The sequence below is a fragment of the Marmota marmota genome, unplaced genomic scaffold (assembly GCF_001458135.2).
Source record: "Marmota marmota marmota unplaced genomic scaffold, marMar, whole genome shotgun sequence".
Taxonomy (NCBI): domain Eukaryota; kingdom Metazoa; phylum Chordata; class Mammalia; order Rodentia; family Sciuridae; genus Marmota; species Marmota marmota.
Window position 1 is genome coordinate 2,356,616 of NW_026000016.1, and position 26,285 is coordinate 2,382,900.

Here is a 26,285-nt window from a genome sequence, read left to right on the forward strand (position 1 = left end):
CAGTAGAGGGGGCAGAGAGAGAAGAGGGGAGGGGAGGGGGATAGTAGAGGATAGGAAAGGCAGCAGAACACAACAGACACTAGTATGGCAATATGTAAATCAATGGATGTGTAACTGATGTGATTCTGCAATCTGTATATGGGGTAAAAATGGGAGTTCATAACCCACTTGAATCAAAGTGTGAAATATGATATATCAAGAACTATGTAATGTTTTGAACAACCAACAATAAAAAATTAAAAAAAAAAATTTAGACTTTAAGTTTCCAGATGGCTTCCACCCTCCTCAGCAGGAAGAAGAACCCTCCAGGGAGACACTGGACGTTGTTACCCTTACTTGCCAGTTGATTTTTCTGTATCATATTTAAAACTAAGAGTCAGGCTCCAAGGAGCAGTATTATTTGTGTTGAACATCAGCTCCTACTGTGCTTTGCTATGATTTGTTAATATGTCATTTGATTCCTGACTATGTGCTTATTATAAAGCAACAGGTATTTAATTATGGGCCTGGTCATTTCTTCAAGCTCACATGTGTTTACTCTAGCCTAGCTTTTCCTAGAAAGGTGATGTTACTTACTTTGTCTCTCGTGCAGTTACTGTCAGTTATCTTCCTTCTCCTTTGTACTAAACCTGAGGCTGTCCTCACTACGTGGTTCTGTTTAGCCAACACTATTTGGGAATCTGTTTCTATCCTTTCATCTAACTTTGCTTTTGTCCAGTTTCATTTATTTATTCATTTATCATATTTTTATCATAAAGTATGATGACTCTAAGCATTACTATGGCTTTACAGGTTCCTCCCCGCTTCTATCTTATGTAGACGGTTTCAAATCTAATTTCAGATTGTGGCGGAATACAGACAGGTGAGAGTGGAGTGATTGCAAGCCCCAACTACCCTGACTCTTACGACCAGTTCACCCACTGTTCTTGGTTATTGGAAGCCCCTCCAGGACACACCATCACTGTGAGTTCTTATTACTGTGTAAAATATTTCCACATCCATATCATGGAAATTGGTTTCTTTTAGTATACAAGTGATTAGAGTAGGCTTTGATTCTGCGACCAGATCATTATTTCTCTCGAAAAATTCTCTCATTACAGTATCTACAAGTCTACAATTAATGAAGAATGCTATATATTTTTCAAATCTAAGAGAAGTTGTACATAGAAAATATTTCTACATTCAGGAAAGAGGTGTATTCGTGTTCTTGATGAGTTTTCATTCATGTTCCTGATGAGCTGGGGTTCCAGAGCTTCTCCACTTCCTGGAGAAATAGCCCATTTAAACTTTCAAGAGAATCGTTGATAAGGAAATAGAGAGGATGGGAGAGGAGAGTTAAAGAAGGGGCAGGAATAAAAGATTATGTGAATTAAAATGAAATAAAAAGATTTGTAAGGACCTTATCTATCTTGAGGTAGACAAGGTCATTCACAGGGCACAGCACCTCGTCATTTTTTTCTTTTTCCACAGCTTACATTCAGTAGCTTTGATGTTGAAAGACATGTAGCTTGTGCCTGGGACTCCGTCACTGTCAGGAATGGTGGCTCCCCTGGATCACCTATCATAGGACAATATTGTGGAGAGTCAAACCCAGAGACAATACAGTCTGGTTCCAACCAGCTCGTGGTGATTTTTAACTCAGACCATTCAGTACAAAAAGGTGGATTTTATGCTACATGGAGCACACAGACTTTAGGTAAAAGAAACTCTGCACTTGTCTTCTTTTTGCAGTGGTGTCTACATTTATTTAAAATACAGTCATTCTTTGGTATAACTGAGAGGGATTGGTTCCAGGACCCTAATGGATACCCTAATCTGTGGAAGCTCAAGTCCCTTTCGTAAAATGTTTCAGTATGTGTGTATAACCTGTGTGTATCCTTCTATATACTTTAAATCAGCTCTAGATTACTTATAATACCTAATTCAATATAAATTCTATATAAATACTTGTTATAAGGAGTCGGGGTTGTGGCTCAGTAGTAGAGTGCTTGCTTAGCATACATGAGGCACTGGGTTTAATCCCTGACACCACATAAAAATAAAATCAAATAAAGGTATTGTGTCTATCTACAACTAAAAATTTTTTAAAATAAGTACATATTTGTTATAATGTATTATTAGGGAATAAGGGTAAGGAAAACAGTTTGTACATGCTTAATTTTGATGCAAGTCTTTCTTTTCAGTTATTTCTGATCCATGGTTACTTGAATCCATGGAAGCAGAACTGCCAATACAAAGGACTGACTACACACATTTTGTATCACTTCTATGTTGGGTTCACTTCTAAATATTCCATGCACCAACTCTGGGAAGATAACACAGTATTGATACATATCTTCCTTATTTTGCCTAGGCAGAAACTGAGAACGAGTGAGCTCATCATTTGCTCAGGGCATATAGCTGATGATTTGTAATAAGGATTTCAATAAAAACAATTGAGCCCAGAAGTTGAACACTGCATGATGCATGCTCCATTAGCAAAAGGGCACAGCACAGCCAGGGAATCTCAAGTACTAGAAATAAGTGTTGGAATCACAACTAGTTTAAAATATTTGGCCCTCAAAGGTAGAATACTGAGAGAGTTCAGGGCAGGAAAATAAGTAGTTCACATCATGATGAGCCTAAGTTTATGTATCTCCCCATGAGCAATGGGGAACTACTGGAGGGTTTTGAGGAGGAAGATGGCAAGATGAGATTTGTGATTTAGAACAAAAGTTATAGCATGTGGAGATGAACCAAAGTATAGCAGATTTTATTTAAAAAGAATAACTTTGGTACCTATAAAATTTCAACCTTATAAGAATCCTCAGAAAATAGGACTTATATATTTAGGATTTCAGCAAACCCTAATATCACACAGGACCATTCTTTCCAGTAGAATCAGAGTTACTAGCGAGATCTTTACAGAATGAGTTGAACTTTCCTTCATTAAGTCACTGCCCATTATTGAAGTCATAAGGAATAGATGAACTCCTGGGTTCTGAGAGCTTAAAAGCAAAGTTGAAGGAATGTTGTTTAATTAAAATTCATTTTATTTTGAGTTCATATTTTGGCCACCTCTTTTCTTTCTTTTTTTTTTTTTTTTGGTACCAGGAATTGAACCCAGGGTTGCTTAACCACTGAGCCACATCCCCAGCCCTTGCATTTTTATTTAGAGACAGGGTCTCTTTAAGTTGCTTAGAGCCTTGCTAAGTTGCTGAGGCTGGCTTTGAACTTTCAATCCTCCTGCTTTAAGCTTGTGAGCCACTGAGATTACAGGCATGCGTCACCACTCTGGTCTGGTCATCTACTAAGTACCCATTTCAAGAGTGTGAAAATAATTCTAAATTTTTATTTCTTCAAATCATTTATTTACACCCATCAGTCAGTTTCAATATAAATGAACCAGATTGTATAATAAAAGAATTTTCCCCAACTCAATATTACATTCTCTCTAGTCCTGTATTTAAAGTAAAATTCCAAATGAGTATAGAGTTGCAGTCCCATGTATTAGTAGTAATAAAATACAGAACTTGCCCTTGACAGGCTGTACACTCTAGACTGAGATCTTGTAGTGTTTCTTTTCTGGGGGTCTTGAGTTTCCAAAATTGTTATTTCCCTTGCAGATGGATGACTTTTTCCATGAAATATTTTTCAGGTTGTGGTGGAATATTTCATTCAGATAATGGTACAATCAGTTCCCCTCACTGGCCTCAGGATTTTCCTGAAAACAGCAGATGTTCCTGGACAGTCATTACTCACGAAAGTAAACACTGGGAGATCAGCTTTGACCGCAACTTCCGAATCCCCAGCAGTGATGGACAGTGTCAGAACAGCTTTGTGAAGGTCAGTGCATTGGCTTACTTAATTGGAGTCAAACTGGTTCTGTGAACATAAATGTTTAGGCTACACATGACAAGAAGCCACTTTTCAAAGTGAAAAAGGACAGATTTGCTGCTTGGATTTCTTGGGTGTAAGTGAGAAATCACAACTTATTAGGAATTAAAATATGAAGCACAGCACACAGGTCACCCTGTGATTTTTCATTTGCTAATAACTAGGTAAATTAAGGAAATTTTTGTCTGACCTTAGTAAATTCTCATGACCATGAATGGTTCCTCCTTTCTGTGGAAATGAAGGAAAGAAAGCCCAGCTTCCTTCTCTCTCTCTCTCTCTCTCTCTCTCTCTCTCTCTCACTCACACACACACACACACACACACACACACCTTAAAAGATAATTCTCTTTACAATGCAAGGCACCATCACAGGCAAATTTTAATATATTATATAAAAATGGGAGAAGGTTGGAGAAGGAGCTAATGCCAACCTTCACCCTGGGCCTTAAGGACCCACAAACTGAGAAGACCATGAGAAACCCACATAAACATGGAGGCAGTCAGCAAGGTTCTCTCTAAGTTATAAATACTGTTCAAACAGCTCTGACTTTTCACTACCCATGAACAGGACCATGATGATTGAATCATGAATGCATTTGACCTGTGCTATTTTGCATCTTACATGTTTTATCTCTAAGAGACACTCCTTTAGTAGAAAGAACATTGGCTGTAAGATCACATTGGCTTGGACTTTATTTCTCTTTCTCAAACTTATCACCTGTCTGTTTTATATATGAGCTAATTCAACACTTAGGCTCCAAATTATTCAACTGTATAATGAAGAGAAATATTTCTACTTTAGTCAGGCTGTTTTAAGCATTAGAATTAATATGATATAGTAACATACATAGTACTCAGTACATGGATATAAAATTGCTTAATGAGTAGAAGTAGCTCTTATTGTTAATGTTATTATTTTATATCATCTCCCGAATTATGTTTTATACCTCATTAACCCATACTTCCTATTTAAATGAAAATCCAATACTTATAGAAGTAGAGGCATTATAAACCACATTTAATATATACTTTTCCTAATTGCTTTTTTCATGAAGCAAGTGAGCTCTCTTCTCATGAAATGAGTTAATATCATGGGTACAGACTGAAGAAAAGCCTTGTAAGTTCTCCATTTGTAAAAACAAAATTTGAAAATGACCTGACTCATTCCTTTTCTGGAGAGAAGTCCCTCTGACAACATGATGAAGCCCAACACCAGTGACAAATGAGATCATTTGGGGGCCTTGTCACCATAATTTCCAGAGGAAGCAGTCTTTTTCTCCTGGGTGGGAAGGGGGGCGGTCTAAGACACCTGTCTCTTCCAAGAAAAGCGGTATGTAAATAACTAGTAATGGAATGTAGCAAACGCAAACAGTCTTGTGTGGGTAGTCTTTTGTGCCTATGAGCCCAGGACTCTCCTCCCTACACCAGAGACAGAAGGACAGATGGACAGAATGGACATCCTGTCAATTGGTCCAAAATGCCTGTCTCCACAAGCCAGAAAGACTATTATCCAACCCCAAAACATTGGGGCATCCAGGAGCCATACCTAAGGGAATTGTACTAGACCCTTATGCTTCAATTGAGAAACACATGGAGGCCCAAAGATGTAAAGTATCCTCTACCTACTCAGGTGGCCCTGGGTGCTACAGTAGCAGCCAGTAAACCAAGTAAACCAAAATTACACTACAAAGATTATGAAAAGTTAAAGAGCCATTGCAACCATACCCCATCAAATATGCAAGACTACATACTAAACATAAACGTATAAATAAGATCCAGAATCTTCTAACATAATTAAGTGTATACAATTAAAAAGAACCATCATAATAAGAATTAAGAATAACATCACACCTTGCGTGAGAAAAGACAGGTGATGCCGACACTGAAATAAATCAGATGTTAGAATCATATGGCAAGGCTGTCATAAAAATACTCTGCAACTACTGACAAGTTCTCTTGAAACAAAAAAGAGAATTTCAGTAAAGAAACAACAGTTACCATGAAGGAATAAATGGCAATTATAGAATCGAAAGATACAACAATAGAAATAACTTACTGGTAGTTCAATAGTGAAGTGGACATTACAAAGAATAGAATCAATGAGTTTGGGGACAGAAAAACGGAATAATTCACCCCATCTGAACAATAAAGAGAAAATAGACTTAAAAATCACAAATAAAGCCTTGGAGACCCATGAACAATAACAAATGGTAGAACATTCGTATCACTGGAGTGCCACAAAGAGAGAAGAGAATACATGTGAAAGACAAAACATAATGAAGTGATAAAATAAAAGAATGGAGGACACTCATAAATTTAATATCTGGAAAACTGTTCCTCAGGACTAAGAGGAAGACAAAAACTTGTCACATAAAGAAAATAAAAAGAAATGATTTCTAGGGGACCTCCCACCAAAGACTGTCTAATGGAAGTTCTTCAGATGAAATGAAATGATACAAGAAGAAATCCTGTAGTATCAGGAAGGAAGAAAGGACATGTGCAGAGAAGAAAATGTGTACCTACAATAGACTATTCTTTATAAGTTTTATGAAGGATAGTGAATAAGTTTTTAAAAAGATTATAATGCCCTCTGCTACTGAATAGAATGAAAAATTGGAAAGGTGAAGGGACGTAAATGGAGGGCACATTACCACACTTCACTCAAAGTGGTCCAGTGTGGAAGCCAGTAGACTGTTAAAATCACTTGTGTATGTTGTGATACCAGGAACAATAACAACTACCAAAATTATATAAAGAGATACACACAAAAACACCATTCTTCAATCAAAATGGAATCTCCAGGAAGTTGAGAAACAGAGAAATAAATAGAAAGCAAACAACAAAATATCAGACGTAGCATAAATGTACTTATATCAGTATTTTAATTGTAAATAGCTGAATAGCACTAATTGAAATACAGGGATTATTGGAGCCAAGCCACGGCCCAAGTGGTAATAAATACAATTAAAATTCAACCACATAGTCAGTTCAAAAGTGAAATACAGAAAAACATACACTATGCAAACATTTATCAAAAAAAGATGTAGCTATATCATTACCTGATAACCTAGACATTGGAGTATAGAAAGTCACTATAGAAAAAAAGGGATCTTTTATAATAGCAGAATCAATCCACCTGGAAGATATAATGATTCTAAATATGTATGATATAATAATAGTAATGTTTGAAAAAAAATAGTGCTTACAGACATCTTTCTCTCAGTAAGTTATGCTCATAATTTTATAATATGTGGATATTAAACTATATAGTGTTTCCCTAGATAGTTGATTAACAGGGAGGAAAAATTTAATGGAGTTATTCCATAAAATTAGGGATGTTTTGGTAAAAGTCTTTTTACTGACATTTTTATTGGTCTTAGGCATTTAGCAGAATATCTGCATTTTTGTTCTCATGAGCTACGGTGCCAGGCACCTCTTATAGCTGATAAATGGCTAGCATAATTTGTCTGCAAGTAAGATGAGTAACCGCTGGGTACCAGCATTTGAAAAATCAATTAAAATGATATGGCTTTTAAGAACAGAGAAATATTAAATCAGTGTTATGGACAGGTGCTGTTTTCAGTTCTTCCCGTGGACTGATCTACAAATTGAAATCTTTTTATGACTTGATATCTTATTGCTCTTTTTAAGGAATAGTCTTGAAAGATTTGATTTTGGAATGGGTAATTTTGTATAATTTGATCTGAAGAGAATGTGGAATAGTAAAGTGGGTCTAATCCATAGCCAATTACCTTCTTGGGCCAGATAATTCTTATTTGTGTGGGGGGTGGGGCAGTTGTGGGGAGTTGCCCTTTGCACTTTAGGATGTTTATCAACATCCTCGGCCCCTCCCTACTAGGTACTACCCTCACACACCAAATGTGATACTCTGAAATGCCTCCAGACATTGCCAAATGTCTTTTGGGAAACTCAACCTCAGTTGGATAAGGTTGATTGAAAGGTAAGAGAAAACTGGATAGTGATTGATTATTTTTTTAATCACTGCCCAGCTACACAAAAGTAAACAATCCTCTTAGAGCAGTGAGAGTGGAGTGGGGTATTTTAAAAGCAGCTTAAAAACTATTCTCAAAAGAAAATATTGCAGATTTCCTCATGTTTCATTTACTATTGTTTTTTTGTAGATACCTGAGTATCATTAGTTTTGAGCCTAAGCACATTAAAACATAAGTCATGTTTATGATCCTGCTAGGTGTGGACAGGAACTGAAGAGACCAACAATGCCCTGTTGGCCACAAACTGTGGGAACATGGCTCCCAGTACCATTATTACACCAACAAACGCATTCAGGGCCGTCTTCCAGTCTCAGGAGGAGCCAGCCCAGGGCTTCTCTGCCTCCTTCATAAGCCGTAAGTAGCACTGAAAATCAAACCCAGAGGTTATGGAAAGAGTGTGGGGGCCACAGGCAGCTTTGGAAAATGGTGGGAAGACTGTGCCAGGGTGACTTGAACTAGGGGGTCCATGGGAAAGAGCATGGGTGAATCACCTAATCCTGAAGGGACACCTTCCCTTCAAAATTCAGGGAGAATACAACTGAATTCAACAGTACATCAATTGAGAAATGGTGTAAAAGACATGAGTGCTACTAGCCAGCCTCTAAAAATAAGCCTAAAATCCAAAGTGAGTGTATATTTGATAGAAGCTCAGGTGGCTGGTAATTAGACATACATGGGAGCACTTGATCACCTGTTTCAAAATCACTTGTGGGGCCTGGAAGACCATGCACATTCTTGGGCATCACCCTAGACCCATCTGAACTGAGCATTTCTATGGGCAAGGGGCTTGCATGTTTAATCTTTATCCAGAAGCCTCTCATGTCAGTCAACTTTGGAATCTGCTTTCTTGGATGTTTCCTCTTCCTAGCTGGGTAGGTGGGTCTGCTTCTCTGACTAATAAACACAAATTGGGCTAATGGGAATTGCAGTAGTCTTCAAGTCTGAGAAGCAATGGGGCAGCCTATTGGCTAAAATTGTTAAATCAAGTAGCTACTAATTGCAAACCACTATTCAGGAAAAAAAAAATCCAGAAGAGGAATTAGAGAGACTAACAGCAAACAGGTATTTCTGACATGAATAGAATGTAGGTGGTAGAAAGGATTTCATGAAAGGCAACTCTGGACCTAAGCACAGGTCTTCAGATGGTTGATGGTGTGGTGCCTGTGTGTACAATTGTGTGTGTTTTAACACTATTTAAAAGAATACAGATATTTTCATGCCTGATCTGTTAAGGAGTGATATGAATTAACTGGTTAGTGGTTATATGAAAACCAAATGCTATTTTAATAGTAGAAATATTTTTTTTATTTATTTCCGACCCAAGGATTCATGTGAGAAGTTTGTGAGAATTGTGATTAGTAAATTCAACTGTTTTTTTAAAATACTAGCATTATTCTTATGGCTGGATTACAATAGTAACAAAAATACATAATAATGTCATTCTCTAATTAGACATTTCAAAAACATTAAATGTACAAAGTACATTGCAAATCACTTTCACCAGTTTTATTTCTTTATCTGTGTGAACCACATTTAATCTCTGACATCCTTTATTAAAAAGAAAATCTTAATATGAAGGAATTTACAGTGAATATGTGATAAAGTTTCTACTACCTAGCACCTAAAATTCTGCATTTTCTAAAAAAAAAAAAGTCCTCTTTTTGTGTGTATATTTATTTTTAAATAAAAGTTTCAAGCTCTTAGTTATTGTTTCTTCCATTTGGAGTTTCCCAGGAAACTGTCACTAGAGAATTTGTGAAATGACATCTTTCTGTTACTGATAAAATAGACACCAGATGTGACAACAAATGTTCTGATGATGCCATTTTGCTCCCACGTAGGATGTGGACGTAATTTCACTGGCCCTACAGGTGACATCATTTCTCCAAACTTCCCAAAGCAGTACGACAACAATATGAACTGCACTTATGTCATAGAAGATAATTCTCAGTCTCTTATTGTCTTGACATTTGTGTCTTTCCACTTGGAAGGTAAGTTTATTCTTTTTGAAAAACTTAAATAATTTTAATTAAATAAAAACTCTATGTGTAAGGTGTGAAACATGATGTTTGAATATTTGCATGCATTGTGGAATGTCTAGATCAAGCTAGATGACATAGTAACACTCTACTTATCAGTTTTTGATGATGAGAACATTTAAAATTTCCTCTCAGCAATGTTAAATTAGACAATACATTGGTATTAATTGTAATCACCGTGGGGTACAATATATTTCCTAAATTTAGTCCTCCTACAGAATAAAGTGAAATTTTGCATCCTTTGTTAGATAGCTCACCATTCCTCTTCCCCCAGAGGCTGATAACCACTGTTCTACTCTAGGTTTCCATGAGTTCAGCTTTTTCGGATTTGACATAGAAGTGAGACCATGCGTGTCTTTCTATATACATGGTTTATTTCAATTAGCATAATGTCTTCCAGGTTCATCCTTGCTGTCAAAAGGTCAGGGTTGCTTTGTTTTTAAAGTCTGAGTGCTATTTCATTGTGTACACATTTTCTTTTCTTTTCTTTTCTTTTTTTTTTTTTTGGTGCTGGGCATCAAGTCAGAGCCTTACACATGCTAGGCAAGTGCTCTACCACTAAGCCATACCCTCAACCCCCACATTTTCTTTATCCACTGGTGGACCCAGATTGTTTTCATGTCTTGACTATTATGAATAATGCTGTCATGAACATGGAAGAGTAAAAATATCTCTTTGATATACTGATTTCATTTCTTTTGGCCATTTAAACAGAAGTGGAGCTTCTTGATCATACAGTAGTCCTATTTCTAATTTTTTTGAGAAACCTCCATACCATTTTCCATAATGGTTCTTCCGATTTACATTTCTACCAACAGTATAAAAGTGTCTAATTTCTCTAAGATCTCCCAATATTTCTCTTTTGATAATAGCCATGGAAGGCAGACTTATTCTTAAGCATACTATGAAAAAAATCTTAAGAAATTAATAAGGGGTAAGAAGAGGCAGAAATACTCTGTATCACCATTTGAAAAACCATATAAATAATATGTCATGTAAATGTGGATAAAGATCCAACCATTTATTCAAAAACTTTCTATATATTCCTTCCAGAAGTATAAAAATAGTAAGAACTTTAAGGCCATATGCATCACATAAATTTTGTAAAGAAGATAAATCTGAAATGCGTTACATATTACCATAGCTTTTAATTTATTCATTTGTGTTTATTCTCTACCCTCTATTCACACCCACATTCATGCACATACTACAAATTAACCAGAAAGAAACTGTCTTATTGAGTCAAAATAGGTGTTTAATAAATATTGATTTGAGTGAGTTAACAAGATTTAACATTTGTGGTTTGCTTCTATGGAATATTATCATGGGATACACTTTCATCTCCTTTCTCTTTATGATCTTCTCCTAGTCCTTTTTCCTTAATGTTGAGGCTCCTATCCACAAGCACAGTTATACAAAGCTTCTCTCTTTCCTTTTGCTATGACCTTATCTTTCCCTCTATCTCCATAGCTTGATTTTTCTGCACATATGTTTGCCTAAAAATGCCAAATATAATTCATATTTGTCATTGTAAACATGTAAAATATAATGTCTTAGCATTTGCTGCCACAAAAATCTCAGTAATGTAAAAAGATGCTCATGTTCATTAAGTATTGAGAGAGGATAAAATAGTTTACATAAGATTATCTGATTTCTATTTTAAATAACATACATGTGAATAAAGTCTATAAGACTGTTAAATAGTACTTTAAGCATTATCAATGTGGGATAGACTTATAGGTGATATTTATTTTCTTTTCAATAAATTTATATTTTTATAATCAGAAGAGTTATTTTAATAACACAAAACATGTGTCTCGTATTTTTCATTTGCATATATGCTTTTATTCCCAGTGAATTATATAAACATGAGAATGTCATGTGCAAATATCATTTAGACTCAAAAGAGGAGACACTAGTAAATATATTTCAATGCCACACAAAGCGCTGCTGATATCAATGGCATATGTATCACTACAAGGAACCCTTATACCGCCTTAAACAGTAGTCCCTGAGCTTAGTCAACTGGTTGGGAAAATGGGATAACACAGTGTAATTCCCAAGATTACATAATGGGAAAGAACACAGCATCTTGGGATGTCTTAAGGCCAAGAGAGCCACCTACCACATGACTTTGCATAAATTACCTTTCTTTCTGATAACCACTTTGCTTTTATACACACACACACACACACACACACACATTCATGTTCCACATAATGATTTTTCAGTTGATGATGGACTATGTGAATGACAGTCTGTAATGTCATATCACCTAGTGACATTGTAACCATTCTATTTGTTTAGTGTACTTATACTCCATGATATTTGCACAAAGACACAGCCGCCTAACAACACATAGCTCAGAATCTGTTTCCCCACTGTTAGGAGATATGACTCTAGGAAAAATAGTACCTGTGAAAGTCAGATAATGCCAGATTAAAGTGATTTCTACTTCCACTAATGGATATACTAATCCACACCCACTTGAAGAGAGTGATTTTTTGGTAAGATGATATCCTTATGATAATGTCTTCTGACATTTCCAGTGTTACAAGAACTTGGTATTTTCACACTGCTAAGTGGATAATGCCTAGCTATAGACTAATTGAATTATGATGATTCTTTAAAAGGGCATCATTAATCAAATTTATTTTATAATTAGATTATTATCACTGACCATATCAGTAATGACATTTATTGGATGCCATCAATAAGCTAGAGATTCATTAGCTACTGAAAAAAATAACCTTTCCCCAGCCTCTTCAAAAATGAGCCTGAGGGATTCATGTGCACTTTTATTGTGATAAAACTGATAATTGCTCTCAAGGAAGGTCATAGCTTTGTGGAAGGAGCACAGGCTTTTCCAGCTGCCACTGGCAATAGGAACTGATTCTGAGAGAGGCTGTCCAAGCATTTCTGAGCACGGCATGCAGCAAGCCACTGTTAGCTGACTGATGTAGAGATGAGGCTCCTAGATCTGTGGTCTTGGTGGGCCATTAACTCAAAAGATGGAACTGGAAAAGAGAAAATGGACTATCTCAGGCTCCAAAATACCACGAGGAGCACCCTTGTCCTTACATGTGTCGATTTAACACTGGCAACTGGTTAGGGTAGATTTTACAATTCAAGCAAATATACTGATTCTGCCACCCACATGGTGCTTTCCCAACTGGGAGGTTATAGAGGCTCAGTGACCTCCTTTCCACTCACCACAAAGTTACATGCTCTGAAAGTATGTTATTTTATGTTGGCCAAAGACTCTCTCTTTCTCAACATTTTTACATTTCCAATACCAGCCATTCTATATTTATGTTTATTTTACAATCAGGTGTTATTAAATATTTATTTTAATTTCCCAAAGATTGAATAATTTTAAACTATATTTTTACAATCTTGTTATTCATGTGGTCAAGCAGATTGTCCTCAAGCTTCTGTAAAAATTAGAGTCTTGTTTTTTTTCTTCATCAATAAAAGGTAGATGAGGAAACCTAAATCAAGCCTTCTATACTATTTTTTCCCTATCATTAAATTTGGATACTATCATTATCTTAGTAATGATGAAGGGTTTAGTTCTGTTCTTATTGTTGTTTGTGGTGCTAGGGACGGAACCCAGGGCCTCCAGTGTGCTATGCAAGTGTTCTACCACCCAGCTGCAGCCCTGGCCCCTGAGGGACTCATGATACAGGTTGGCTGGTGGAGTAGCACCTAGCACATGATATGGAGGACACCAGAAGGCCAAGTGCTTTTGCTCAGTGTCCTCTAGGAATGATATCAAAAGTCCCAAGAAGAATGGGTTAGATTGCCTAAGCAATCTGCTGGGAAGTCCTACCTAACAGTTACCTGACTTCTCTTTGATTAACTTAGAAGTCCTGGTTTACACAGTACACCTAATACAATAATAAAAAATAATAAAAGGAAAAAGGAAAGAAAATTTAGATTTTCTTTTGTTCCTCTTTGCTCATCCAGAAGCACAATAATTGAGTTTTGTCAGTTGTTTTATCTCATATTCCCCCCATTTAATAAGTTTTAAAAATTGGCATTACTCAACTACTTAGCATTTCTTCTGTTTGCTTTCTTAATTGTGTCCAAAGAATTTAGAATGTGGGTGCATTTCGCAATGCATTATTTTAGAAGGAACCGGGGAGTGGTTTCTTTGAAATGTTTCCTATTGATAATTTATTCAAATTGGCAGGACACTAAAGGGGACCGAGTGGTTTCTGTGAGATTCCTGGTTTGCCTGGGCCACATGCTTTGTTTTAAGGCTTTGGCCTTCTGCTAAATGGAGCTTGGCTCTATACTGGCATGTGCTTCCCTCTCTGCTGAATCATTCTTCCACCAAGGAGACTAGTTTTCATGCTTTTCAAAGTGAAGGTAATTAGACAGGGGCCAGATAGAGCCTTTGCTACCCTCTAAATCACTCGCCTCTCCCTGGAACCCTTTTCTGCTTGATTCACAAGACTTGACCTTATCTATGATATTAAAACATGCCAACCAAAGGATTCTCCCTCATCTGCAGTCATTTCTGGCATCTCTGCCTCTGTCTGTCCAGGACTCTGAAGAAAAATTATAATCCGGAGCTAGATCCTACAAGTTGATGCTTTTTCTGAATTACTCATCCTTTGTTTCCTTTCAGTTCTCTCCAAGTTTTTAGATTCATGATAGAATTCAGAATTAGACACTGTAATAAAGCCCAGGAAAATGTAATAAAAATTAAATTCCAACACATATAGAACCTTACCCATGTTGAACAACAAATATGTCTGAAAGTTACTCTGAAGGAGGGAAAATAGTCATTTAAAAGAAAATCACAGGGAATTCTTTTATAGCTCAGAGTTTTCAATGATAAATATGTTGTCAAGTCATTAAGATAGAAGTAAGAACAGTTATATTTTCCTGTCCCTTCATGGGCTCTGGTCCAAGGAGACAGTATTATTCTATTTCAGGATGTTTCTCTTCCTATCAAATTCTCTTGTCTGTAAATGGCACCTCTTGGCCATAAACTTGACTTTGATATCCACCTTTCTCCTAGAAGATCTTCATCAAGACTTCTTTCTCTAGAAGACAGTCACCCTAGATGCATTTAACTGTATTCTACTTGAGAGGTTTGTGTACATTTTAATTATATAGGCAATTAGCTCCTCCTACCACTGTAGAAAATTCTTTAATATTATTATTTTCTGATGCCTGTGGTCTTTATCACCAAGTGCCTTGTCATGAATGAGTCAAGCTGACATTTTTAATCTAATGGAGTGATGTGATATGTAGAGCTTGAGAAAAAGTATGTGTGTGAATTATATAATATGTAGTGACATAGTATTTACAACTCATTTTCTTTTTTATTTATAACTCTTATTTTCACTAGTCTCTGGCATGTCCTTAGACTTAGATAACTTGACCAATTTCTGATATTTGATTTTTTATGGAAAAAATGTGAGAACATTTTACCTTAATGAACTAACCACTAGACAGGATAAAAGAATGTTTTAATTCATGAAGCAATTGCCAAATATTACAACTTTTAATTTTACCAAATCAGGTATTGAGAATAAGCAGGGTTATGAAGGGTTTGTTAGTTATTTGATATTTTATTTCCATCTACCAAAAAATTCAAATTCCTTCTCAACTTGCTGTACATCTCCCAACACACTTTCAATGTTGAATCCAAACTTTTATAGTTAATGGGTTTTTAACTGTGTCTCACTATACCACCTCTATCTCATGATAGACTGTCTATAATTGAACTATTAAAAAAAATTATTTGGAAGCATAATCTAGAATAAGCCATACTACCTTCTGTGTCATAGAATTTCTATACTTTTCTAAGCTAGCTACTACTGTGATAATCTATATCCTTAGGCCAGCAACTTAGAAACTAACTCTTTAAAACTGAAAGGACACCTAGAGAGCAGGCCATTTGACCAAAATATGGGTCCAGGAGTTTAATATAGTATTAGCAATATTTCCCTGTATTCTTTGATTTTGGTTTTACAAGTTTGTTCATTGTTGCTAATTAAAGATATTTCTATAACCAATGCAGAATGTTGTTTTTTAATTCTCAAACTTATCCACTCTGAAATTTTAAAGTTCCACTAGAGCTGTTGGTTTCTTCAAGAAGGGATCTGAGTTGTAATTAAAGCACATAATTTGGCAGTATTCAAACTATGAATTGGAATCTAATCTATTCCTTTCTTGTCCTATTTTTCCCAACATCATATTGCTTCTGATTATGTGATAAAGTCATTAAAGTTAAGTCTTTCATATTTTTAACTTGTAGATCAGTGTCCAACTAGAAGTATTTTTTTTTTTAGATTTTAGTTGTAGATGGACACAGTGCCTTTATTTTATTTATTTATTTTTAAAAAGAGAGAGAGAGATAATTTTTTTAATATTTATTTTTTAGTTTTCAGTGGACACAACATCTTTATTTTATTTTTATGTGGTGCTGAGGATCAAACGCAGCGCCTCACATGTGTGAGGCAAGCGCTCTACCACTGAGCCACAGTCCCAGACCAGAAGTATTTTTATTCCAGCAATATCAAAATAAGGGAATCCTTTAAGGTTAATTTAATAAATAGAACCTCAAACTGATACCTCAAGATTTCTTCAGGCTAGATAGAAACTTAGCTTATGAGTCAAGTGTGTTCCTAACATTACCTAAAGTTTGAATTGCATCAATCTTTTCTTTGCCTTTCTGCCCTTTGTCGTTGTTGTCCTGGGAAATGCACACAGGGCCTTGGGCACATGCTTTACCACTAACCTACACCCTCAGCCCAAAATTGCATAAATATTTTCTAATAAAATTAAAATTTTCCTTAGATAATACTCAGGTTCAAAAAGGAGAGATGAACTCTTTAATGCATAGACATAAAAATTAGTATATTTGTCAAGATTCTGAGTTAAAGGTAGAAACTTATCTGCAAGTTAGCTGAGATATAAAATGGAGTTTATCGGGAAGATTCTGGATTATCTCATCAAGTAAAGTTTAAAAATAAAAAGGCAGTAATGGAATTCTAGAACAAGAGGAGTTAGTGGTAAGAACCCTTCTGCATGCTTCTCCCATATTTTGCTATTTTCTGTATAGAAACTTTGTTTTTGCTTACCTCTTCCTTCATGAGTCAGAAAATATTACTGCTGATGTTTTCTTAATTTAACATCTTTGGTTGCTACCATTGCTTATGGTTTGAACATGTCTGATTGGCATAGATTACTGTCATATCTTGGAGTAATCAATCAATCTATCAACAGAACTCTGAATGATGGAGTTCTATCAACAATAATTACAACAATTGCAATAAAAATAATAATATCCTATCATACTGATTAAAAGTTTTGTGGCCAATTAATGGGAAATTTAATTCAACTTGGCTTAAATGTGAAAAGGTGATTTACTGGCTTTCATTCCTGGAAAAACTCAAAGTTGAGTGCACCTGTAGTCTGCTTACTCCGCTGTTAAGTTGTGGCATCAAATATTCTAATGCTTCTGTTTTCACACTGTGCTGCTCCAATGTGAGTCCCCCCTTAACGCTGGCTCCTCTATAGCTGTAGTGTAGATGTCCTCACAGTAGGGATGTGTCCTTATTCACAACCAGGAAAAAAAATGACATGAATCCAGAGGTATGCTGAAGTTAAGTGGTACCTGTACGATCTCCCATGCATCAATATTCTGTATTTAATTATCTCATGTTGATAGCTTGAAATTGGCTGTGATGGTAGTATTTTCACCATAGAAATTGGCAAATGCTACAGTTCAGGAATTCTTTTTCTGTTTCAGAGAGTTTCTTTCTTATATTTACCAGCATACTAATGCCTTCTTTTCAGATTCCAAAGAAAGCTCTTGAGATGATGCATATTGGGTTGGCTTAGGTCACATGACCACCCTTGTGCCAAGGTCTATGGCCAGGGGACCTGAAATTATAAAGTAAATATGTATCATAATTTCCCCAATTTATATAACAAATGTTTTCACAATAAATAGGCAGTCAGATTTCATAGTCCATTATGGTATGTGCTGATATAGAATATATTGATGTAGTTTGGGTCATTTCCAATGGGGAATTTGTAAATAAGTGAAGTTTTCATATGGGTAGGGAGGTATTAACTATATGTTTAAATTAGCAACTACATGAATTAAAAGAATTGTTACAGGCTGGGGGCAGTAGTGCACGCCTATAATCCTAGCTGCTTGGGAGGCCAAGGCAGGAGGATCACAAGTTCAAAGCTAGTCTCAGCAAAAACGAGGCACTAAGCAACTCAGTGAGACCTGTCTATAAATAAAATACAAAAACAGGGTTGGGAATGTGGTTCAGTGGTTGAGTGTCCCTGAGTGCAATCCCTGGTACCTCCCCACTACCAAAAAGTAATAAATAAATAAATTGTTACTGTTTGTCATTGAGAATTCGAAAAGTATTCTACATAATTGGTCATTAGTCATCAGAGCAATGTAAACTAGACATTATGGTGAGGCACCATTTCACATACCCCAGACTATATCAAAAAGGAAAAACTATATCAAATTTATGCAGAGCAATGAGAAGTCGCTTGCTTTCCTGGTGAGAATGTACACTCACATAACCACTTTAAATAATCAGTTGGCAGTTTCCTATAAAATTAAATACATGCCTAATTTATGATCTAGGAATTCCACTCCTAGACAATAACCCAGGAGAAATATGTTGATATCAATAATAATTAATAATTAAGAAATGGATAAAGGATCTGAATAGACATTTCTTCAGTGAAGATAAACAAATGGACAACAAGCCCATGAAAAGATGCTTGGCATCATTAGTCACAGAAAAATGCAAATAAAAGCCACCATTAGCTCTACTTCATGCCCATTAGGATGGCTATAATAAAAGGCAACAATAATAAGTGTTGGCAAGAATATGGATAAAATGGAATCCTCATGCATTGTGGGTGTGGTTATAAAAATGATATAGCCACTCAAACAGAATGGCAGGACCTCAAAAATATTAAACATGGAATTTTCCTATGATCCAGGAATTCTTTTCCTAGTTATATAGCCAAGAGAATTGAAACTTATTGATGCTCATCAAATGATAAATGAATTTTTAAACTGTGGCATAGCAGCCATACGAGGAAATATTATTCAGCCATGGAAAGGAATGAAGTTCTGACATACGCTATACCATGAATGAACCTCAGAAACATTATGTTAAGTAAAAGAACCAGTCCCCAAAGGTCACATTATATGATTTTTGTTTAATGTGAAATGTCCAGAATAGACAAATCTAGAGACATAGAAAGTAGATTAATAGTTGCACAGAGCTGGTAGGGCAGAAGAAGAAAGTGGAGAAGATGGGTGGGGACTGCCAGTAGTGCAGGTTTGCAAACGAATGGTGACAATGTGGAACTGGGAAGATGGTCAAATACCCAAAGTGCTGTGGGAGTGAGAATTGGTGACACCTTTTCAAAGAACCATCTGATAAACCTGAAGAAGAATCTTAACTTAGTCCTAGCAAGTCAAGCTCCAAGCATTTAGTATAATGAAACAATAAGAAGCTTCCTCAGATATTTTTGTATAAGAATGTTTGCATTGACAATAATTTTAGTCTTGAAAATGGGGAGAATCTAGGATTTATCGACCATAGGGTGAATGTAGAATGGCACATCTACCTGTTGGAATTTGATGTGTGCATTAATAAAATGTTTTCCAGGACTACCTAATCATAGAGAGAGTGTGATGCTATGTTATTTTTGTTAATAAAAATTGGGTTATGAAAGATTGTGCTCTGTAAGATTCCAACTAATGTTTTAACAGTATATAATCACCTGTAAAACAAAGGAATATAGTAGTAGTACACATCTTCTTAATTGCTTGTGTATGCTATTTAAGCTTTTCTTAGAAAAGTCTAGAGAAAATATTTGTTTTATGATTTGTTTTATGAAAACAAGACAATGATAAGTGTTCTTACAATCATGAAAGCCTTAAGCTAATATGGTTGCTTTGAATGTTGAAAATGGCTGTTCAATAAATATTAAGAAATTTCTAACCATCTCTCTGTAGTGTGGGAGTCTCTTATCTCCACACAAGCTTTGGGCCAAGTTCTCCACAGTAGCACTCTAGACATTTGGGGCAGATAGTTTTTGTTGTAGCAGGAAGGCTGGGTGTGGAATGGTCCTGTGCTTTGCAGCCTATCTAGCAACGTCCCTGTCTTCTACCCCACCCTCCAGTGTGGCAGCAAAAATGTCTTTAGTTATAACTAAAACAGAAGTGTCCCCAGCTTCTAATCACAGAATTGAAGAAGCCATTTCATAAAGGAAGAAAATCCAGGATTGTTTCAGGGAATTCATCCACTGCACAGTTCTGTCTGGTTGTGCCTGCCTCTCTGTTTTGTTTACAGGGTAAATATCATTTCCTCAAGAAACAAAGTTCAACATTGACATACCAAAATGTCTCTTGGTTCTCATGTTAATTTCCTATCTGTTGCATGAATTGTCACAATGGTCTTTTTTTTTCTGGGGGGTGAGTACCGGGGATTGAACTCAGGAGCACTCGACCACTGAGCCACATCCCCAGCCCTATTTTGTATTTTATTTAGAGACAGGGTCTCACTAATGTGCTTAGTGCCTCACCATTGCTGAGGCTGGTTTTGAACTTGTGATCCTCCTGCCTCAGCCTCCCAAACTGCTAGGATTACAGACATGCAGCACGCGCCCAGCAATGTTTCATTTTGATGTTTACAGCATTGATGTGTGGTTTCTGCTTTTTTTTTAAGTACTTGTTTATTTATTGTAAATCTTATTTTTATAAATTTAACATAAATCACTATTCAAGGTAACACCTGAAAAAAGATATTTTATTAATTGTTTAGTATATGTTCTTAATAAAAATTCTAAGGAGTAGCATTTCTAGACCAAATTATTTCATTTTAATGATTTTTTTTCTTAAGACAGGGATCTCACTATATTGCCCTGGCAGGCCTCTAACTCCTGGGATTCTTTTTTAATTTGTTCTAATTAGTTAAACATGACATTAAAATGCATTTTGATACATTATACACAAATGGAGCACATCTTCTCATTGCTCTGGCTGTACCTGGTGCAGAGTCATGCTGGTCGTGAGTCGTGTGATCATACATGTATATTCTGATCTTAATGCTGGTTGTTCCTTGCTCTGCACAGCTCGCTCAGCCATCACCGGGAGCTGTGAGAATGACGGGCTGCACATTGTCAGAGGTCACAGTCTCTTCTCCACACCTGTTGCCACCGTGTGTGGTGATGAGACCTTGGATCCCATCACCTTGAAGGGTCCAGTGCTGCTGAACTTCTATTCCAACGCACACACCCCGGACCTGGGGTTCAAGCTTTCCTACAGGAAAACCTGTGAGTAACCACAGTGATGTAGTTTGAAATTTTCTGTTTTTCTTGAGTAATTTACACAAGGAGTTTTCATTGTGATTCACACATCACCAGCTCGAAGATTCAGAGACATGAAGGGAAAAACTCACAAATGAGGCATGTGGGGAAAAAGTACTTAAACTTCTTTTCTTAAAAAAGAGACCTTTTGTGAACTTTGGCTAGACCTACTCTTTGAAAATCAGATGCATAATTGGAATCTACTTTGTAATGTAAGTTAAAATGAATGTTCTTGCTTTTTTTTTTTTTTGTATATTACATAAAGATGCCTTTTGGCCTGAATTATCCTGAATTATTCAGATGCCTAATTTATTCCTCAAATCGCTTTGTTACTATGAAAAATAATATAAATCTAGAGGAAATATAAGAGAATATCTTTATGATCTTCTGATAGGAAGAAAAGAATATTTAAACAATATGAAAAATGCACAAGCCCTATGGGACAAGCTTGATATATTCAACTCTGCTAAAATTTACAATTTGTCTGTAACAAAGGCAAAGTGAAAAAGGACACAGACTGGGTAATGCTTTTGCAGCTACCAAGAAAATGATCGTATTTTTCTGTTTCAGTGGTCTTTTCCCCTCCTTCAGGGTGATTCTACTGACTCCATTTTTCTCAGAGCATCTCCACTTCAGTGAAATGGGCACATAAAACTCTTAAAACCTTTCCTGGCTTTGTTCTGTCTTTGCCTGATCCAATCTATTGCTAAAGGTAGAAAGTTAAATATTGCTTCCCTTCAAATAAATTTCTGTCCCATCCACAGAGAAGACTAAAAGTGTCTAGTTACCATGAAAAAGGCCTGCACATTTTTTTGACACTAGTTTCTATCTGAATCCTGAGCCCCAACATTTGTAAAGCAGATTCTGTGTGGCTTTGGAGGTCAGTTGGCACCCACCAAACAGAACTGGACAATTAATATTTCTTCCCTTATTGTCTTGGTGCATAAAGAGAAGGATTCTTTTAGTACAACCTCTGCTTTGGAGAGTTAAACCCCTTGCTTCATATTCTTCAGCTCTTTAATCCCTCATTTTTCATGAAGCATGATAGGCACGTTTCAATATATCTAGTCTGTAAGACTCACTCTGAGAGCATTGCTGATGCTGACTTCAAATCTCAACAGTGTGTGAAGATGGAAGGGATTTAAGTTTTGGTAAACTTTTCAAGACCACATAACCAAATGAAATAGAGTAATTGCTACCCAGATCTGATATTTAATTCTCTGCAGATGTACCCAGAGGTCCAAGCACCAGAATACTTTGAGGCATACAGAGAAGAGCTTTCCCTGAAAGTGGGCTCAGTCAAGGCAAAAACAATAAATATATAAAAACTTCAAATGCCAGCCCAAGGTTGTTTCTCATTTCTAAGAGAAATAGGTAGAGTATGCCCATTGATGGTGTATACTCCATGGAAACCTCATCAAAATGCACTAACCTCATTATTATTTTGAATCATGAAGTAAATAACCAAAGCCTTTCTCACTGTGATGAGAGGGTAGCATTTGCCATCATTAGCTGGCACTGTCTGATCCCTCTTATATGAAAGCCAAAGCAAAAATAATATGTTTTTAAAGGGGTTTTATTATATTCCTAGGGCTATTGTTTTATTGATTTGTGGGTGTAACTAAGGGCTATGAATTGCTAGGGTCAGAGTGAGGAACAACCCTTCCTTCCTCATGCTTATTGAGGATAAACAACATAAATTTGGGCAAGCAGAGTCTTTACCAATCTCACACTTACATACAAATAAAGAAGACTTGAGAGATACACAGTTGACCCAGAGAAAAATAAACAGGAGAGTTCCAAAACTGGTTTCTAGTACTTCACCTTATAATATCATAACAGGAAGACTTGTATCTGTATTATTTAAGATTTCTAGATTGCAGTCCTTCCCAGATCTTGATGGCCGGAGCATGTCTTGGGTTCTGCCTGCCTTTCCCAAACTTCCAATTATCACTGTCACTTCCCTCTGTCAGTCTGTCCTTTAAATAGAGGAAAGGGACAGTTATGGCCCAACACGTGAAATGTTATTTCTCTGACCGTTAATTTGACTCAGACTTACACCTTTCCAAAATGTGCCTTAAAATATTCTTCCCTGTCTTTCTTACTGTCTCCTGTTTTTCTTTCCAGTGGGAAAAAAAAATCAGAATCATTTGTAACCACAATGAAGGGGTATTAATTTATCTTAAGAAAAAAAGAGTATGAGCTCTCCTATGGAAAAATGTGCAATCATATAGAAAAACTTAAAATTATTTTTCCATGCTTAAGTAGTATGTGTGTTCTCTACGTGTTCCTTGCCTTCTGTTGCAGCCTGTGGAGGTACGTTCAACTCTTTTGGGGTCATCAGGAGTCCTTCCTACTTGAATTCTGACTACCCCAACAATCTCTACTGTGTGTACAACATCACTGTAAGAAACGACAGAGTGGTTCTGCTCAAGTAAGTGGAATGGATTTTTGTTTATTTTGTTTTTGGTATCAAGGATTGAACCCAGGGATGCTTAAACACTGAGCCACATCCCCAGCCCATTTTTGTATTTTATTTAGAGACAGAGTCTCGCTGAGTTGCTTAGGGACTCACTAAATTGCCGAGGCTGGCTTTGAACTCGCAATCCTCCTGGCTCAGTTACCTGAGCTGCTGGGATTACAGGTGTGTGCCACCTCCCTGACCAGATTTGCTTCTTTTTTGAGGAAATACTTTTAGCTTTATTCACACATACAAAACAAAACAACAACAACAAAACACCACCCTATTCCTTTACTGATAGCACTGATTGACCACAGTGGTCCATAAGGAAAACAAGAAGAAGGAAGAGTGAGGTTCCCATATGATAGCAAAACAGTTGACATCTGTTGGGAATATGTGATACATGACAAACTTTATTAACACTTTCCTTAATTGTCTTATTTTATTCTTAAAACAGTCAGAAGGTAGATGTATCTCACATTTCTCTCACAGTGAGAAAACAGAGGCTCAAAAGGATCACATAGTTTTCCCAAAGTATTGAAGAGTCACATTCTGAGTCCACATCCTGTTTTTCCCGCAAGATCATATCCTTAATGTTTCCCTATGCTGTCTCTCAAAGATCAATTTTCTAACTGCTAAGAAATTTATTGTTATTCATGACTCAAAATACCTCCAGACTTGCACTGTAAGAGATGCATATGTCATTCGTAAATTATCCCTCTGATGAGAGCAGGGCATGAAGCCCACTGTTCTCTAGAAGGATGAGGTTCAAGACTGCTTCCACCACATATAGTGTATTTCTAGCACTTGTGGTTTACAGTCCCTGGTAGGAAACTCGAAAGTTGGTCTTTTGCAGGATTTTCCACCTAAAAGCCTGACAGGCTGGGATGACACCTGCCTGCCTCCTCCCTATTTGTCTGTGATCACTTTCTGCCCTAGGAAGCGTGGGTGGACACTTTGGATAGTAAGACAGGTCTCACCAAGCTCACTGTGGCTCCCATATGAGTCAGTAAGTGCTCTACAGACTTAACCTTGAAGAAAATGGCAGATCACACCTGGTACTATTTATAAGGAACTTGTGTCTCAGGGGCCCAAAGTCTTTAAGTCTTAGGGATTAAAAAAAAAAAAATACAAAACCAAACACAGGGACAGAAGCCAGGAATCCTGAGTAGGGGGTACATGCCCAGGAGCAAAGCACAAAGGATGGCTCTTCCCAGTGCCGCTATGGCAGTGTTTGTTTCTTACACGTGCAAGATTATTGTCTTCATCAGTTCAGGCTGCTATCCCAAAACACCAAAAACTGGGAGCTTCAAACAACACAAATTTTCATACTTTTAGAGACTGGGAAATCCAAGATCAAGGCAGTTTCAGCACTGGGTGAGGGTCACTTTTTGCCTATCAAAAGATTCCTTCCTGCTGTGTCCTTAGTGGTAGAAGAAGTGAGGGTCTCTCTTGGGCTTCTTTTATAAAGGCACCAAATCCCTTTCTTGAAGGCACTGCTCCATGACCTAACCACCTCCCAAATTTCCACTTCCTAATACCATTACCCTGGGGATGAGGATTTCAACATAGGAATATGAGGGATATAAACCTTAAGACGGTGGTTGATAGATATATCAACTCATATAGATATGACACCTATGATACACATATAAATATACATATATATTTTATTTTCTAGCTGGATCCTGAAGTTCACTGTAGTCATAGTTCACATCTGCATGTTTGGAAATACATTTATTTATTATTAAAAAACCTACATTCTGTGAAAGATTTTATTCTGGGTGCCATGAGGATAGACACATTAGTGCAACATAAATACACCTACCTGGGCTCTAAAAAGATGCTGGCCACATAAGATTTCTTGTCAATTGGTTTCTCCTGATATCCTCTGAGAAAGTGATACAAAATAAAAGCCAAAATAGATTTGAGTTCCCTTGGAAACTCAGAATTTATCTTTCTTTGTGGAGTCTTATTTTGGAAAATAATTGTGTTGTCTATGGAGAATAAAAACAATCTAGGGTGGTTGGAAATGATCTTTCCATTGTTCTGCCTGGTCTTTTTTTGACAAAAACATTAAATATCATATGAAGCAGAAGAAAATCAAGAATTTTTTCATCCTGATCTTTTATCTTCAGTTTGAAAACATTCAACCAACCAACACGTTTTAGGAAAATAAAAAATTTTAAAAAACCATTGATTGTTTTTACTTAAGGTTCTTAAAAGGAAGTACTTATTCATTAGGTATTTTCAAAAATTATTCCATATTATGGTGTTATTTATTAATTCTGCTAGCAAAATAATAATAATAATAATAATAATAATAATAATAATAGGAATGCAGAACAACCTACAAAAACAAGGACAGGATACCAAATAATTTAAACAAATTTTAAAAACTAAGCCATCATAAGCCTACCACAAAATTCTGAAGTAATACCAGTTGGAAGCCTTGCTTGTTTGGAACTCTGAGAATAGTTACTCAAAATGATAAAGCAAAGGCCTAGGTTAAAA

General features: G+C 36.3%; 1 protein-coding gene across 1 annotated transcript in view; it reads left to right on the forward strand.

Annotated features, from left to right (window-relative positions):
* Window positions 1-26,285, forward strand: part of Cubn (cubilin) — a 280,157-nt gene that overhangs the window by 209,179 nt on the left and 44,693 nt on the right. The window contains exons 52-58 of the mRNA XM_048809051.1: window positions 842-963; window positions 1,471-1,696; window positions 3,638-3,825; window positions 8,087-8,243; window positions 9,731-9,880; window positions 21,077-21,277; window positions 23,618-23,744. Coding sequence (XP_048665008.1) covers window positions 842-963; window positions 1,471-1,696; window positions 3,638-3,825; window positions 8,087-8,243; window positions 9,731-9,880; window positions 21,077-21,277; window positions 23,618-23,744 — 1,171 coding nt within the window. The remainder of the gene's footprint in view (window positions 1-841; window positions 964-1,470; window positions 1,697-3,637; window positions 3,826-8,086; window positions 8,244-9,730; window positions 9,881-21,076; window positions 21,278-23,617; window positions 23,745-26,285) is intronic.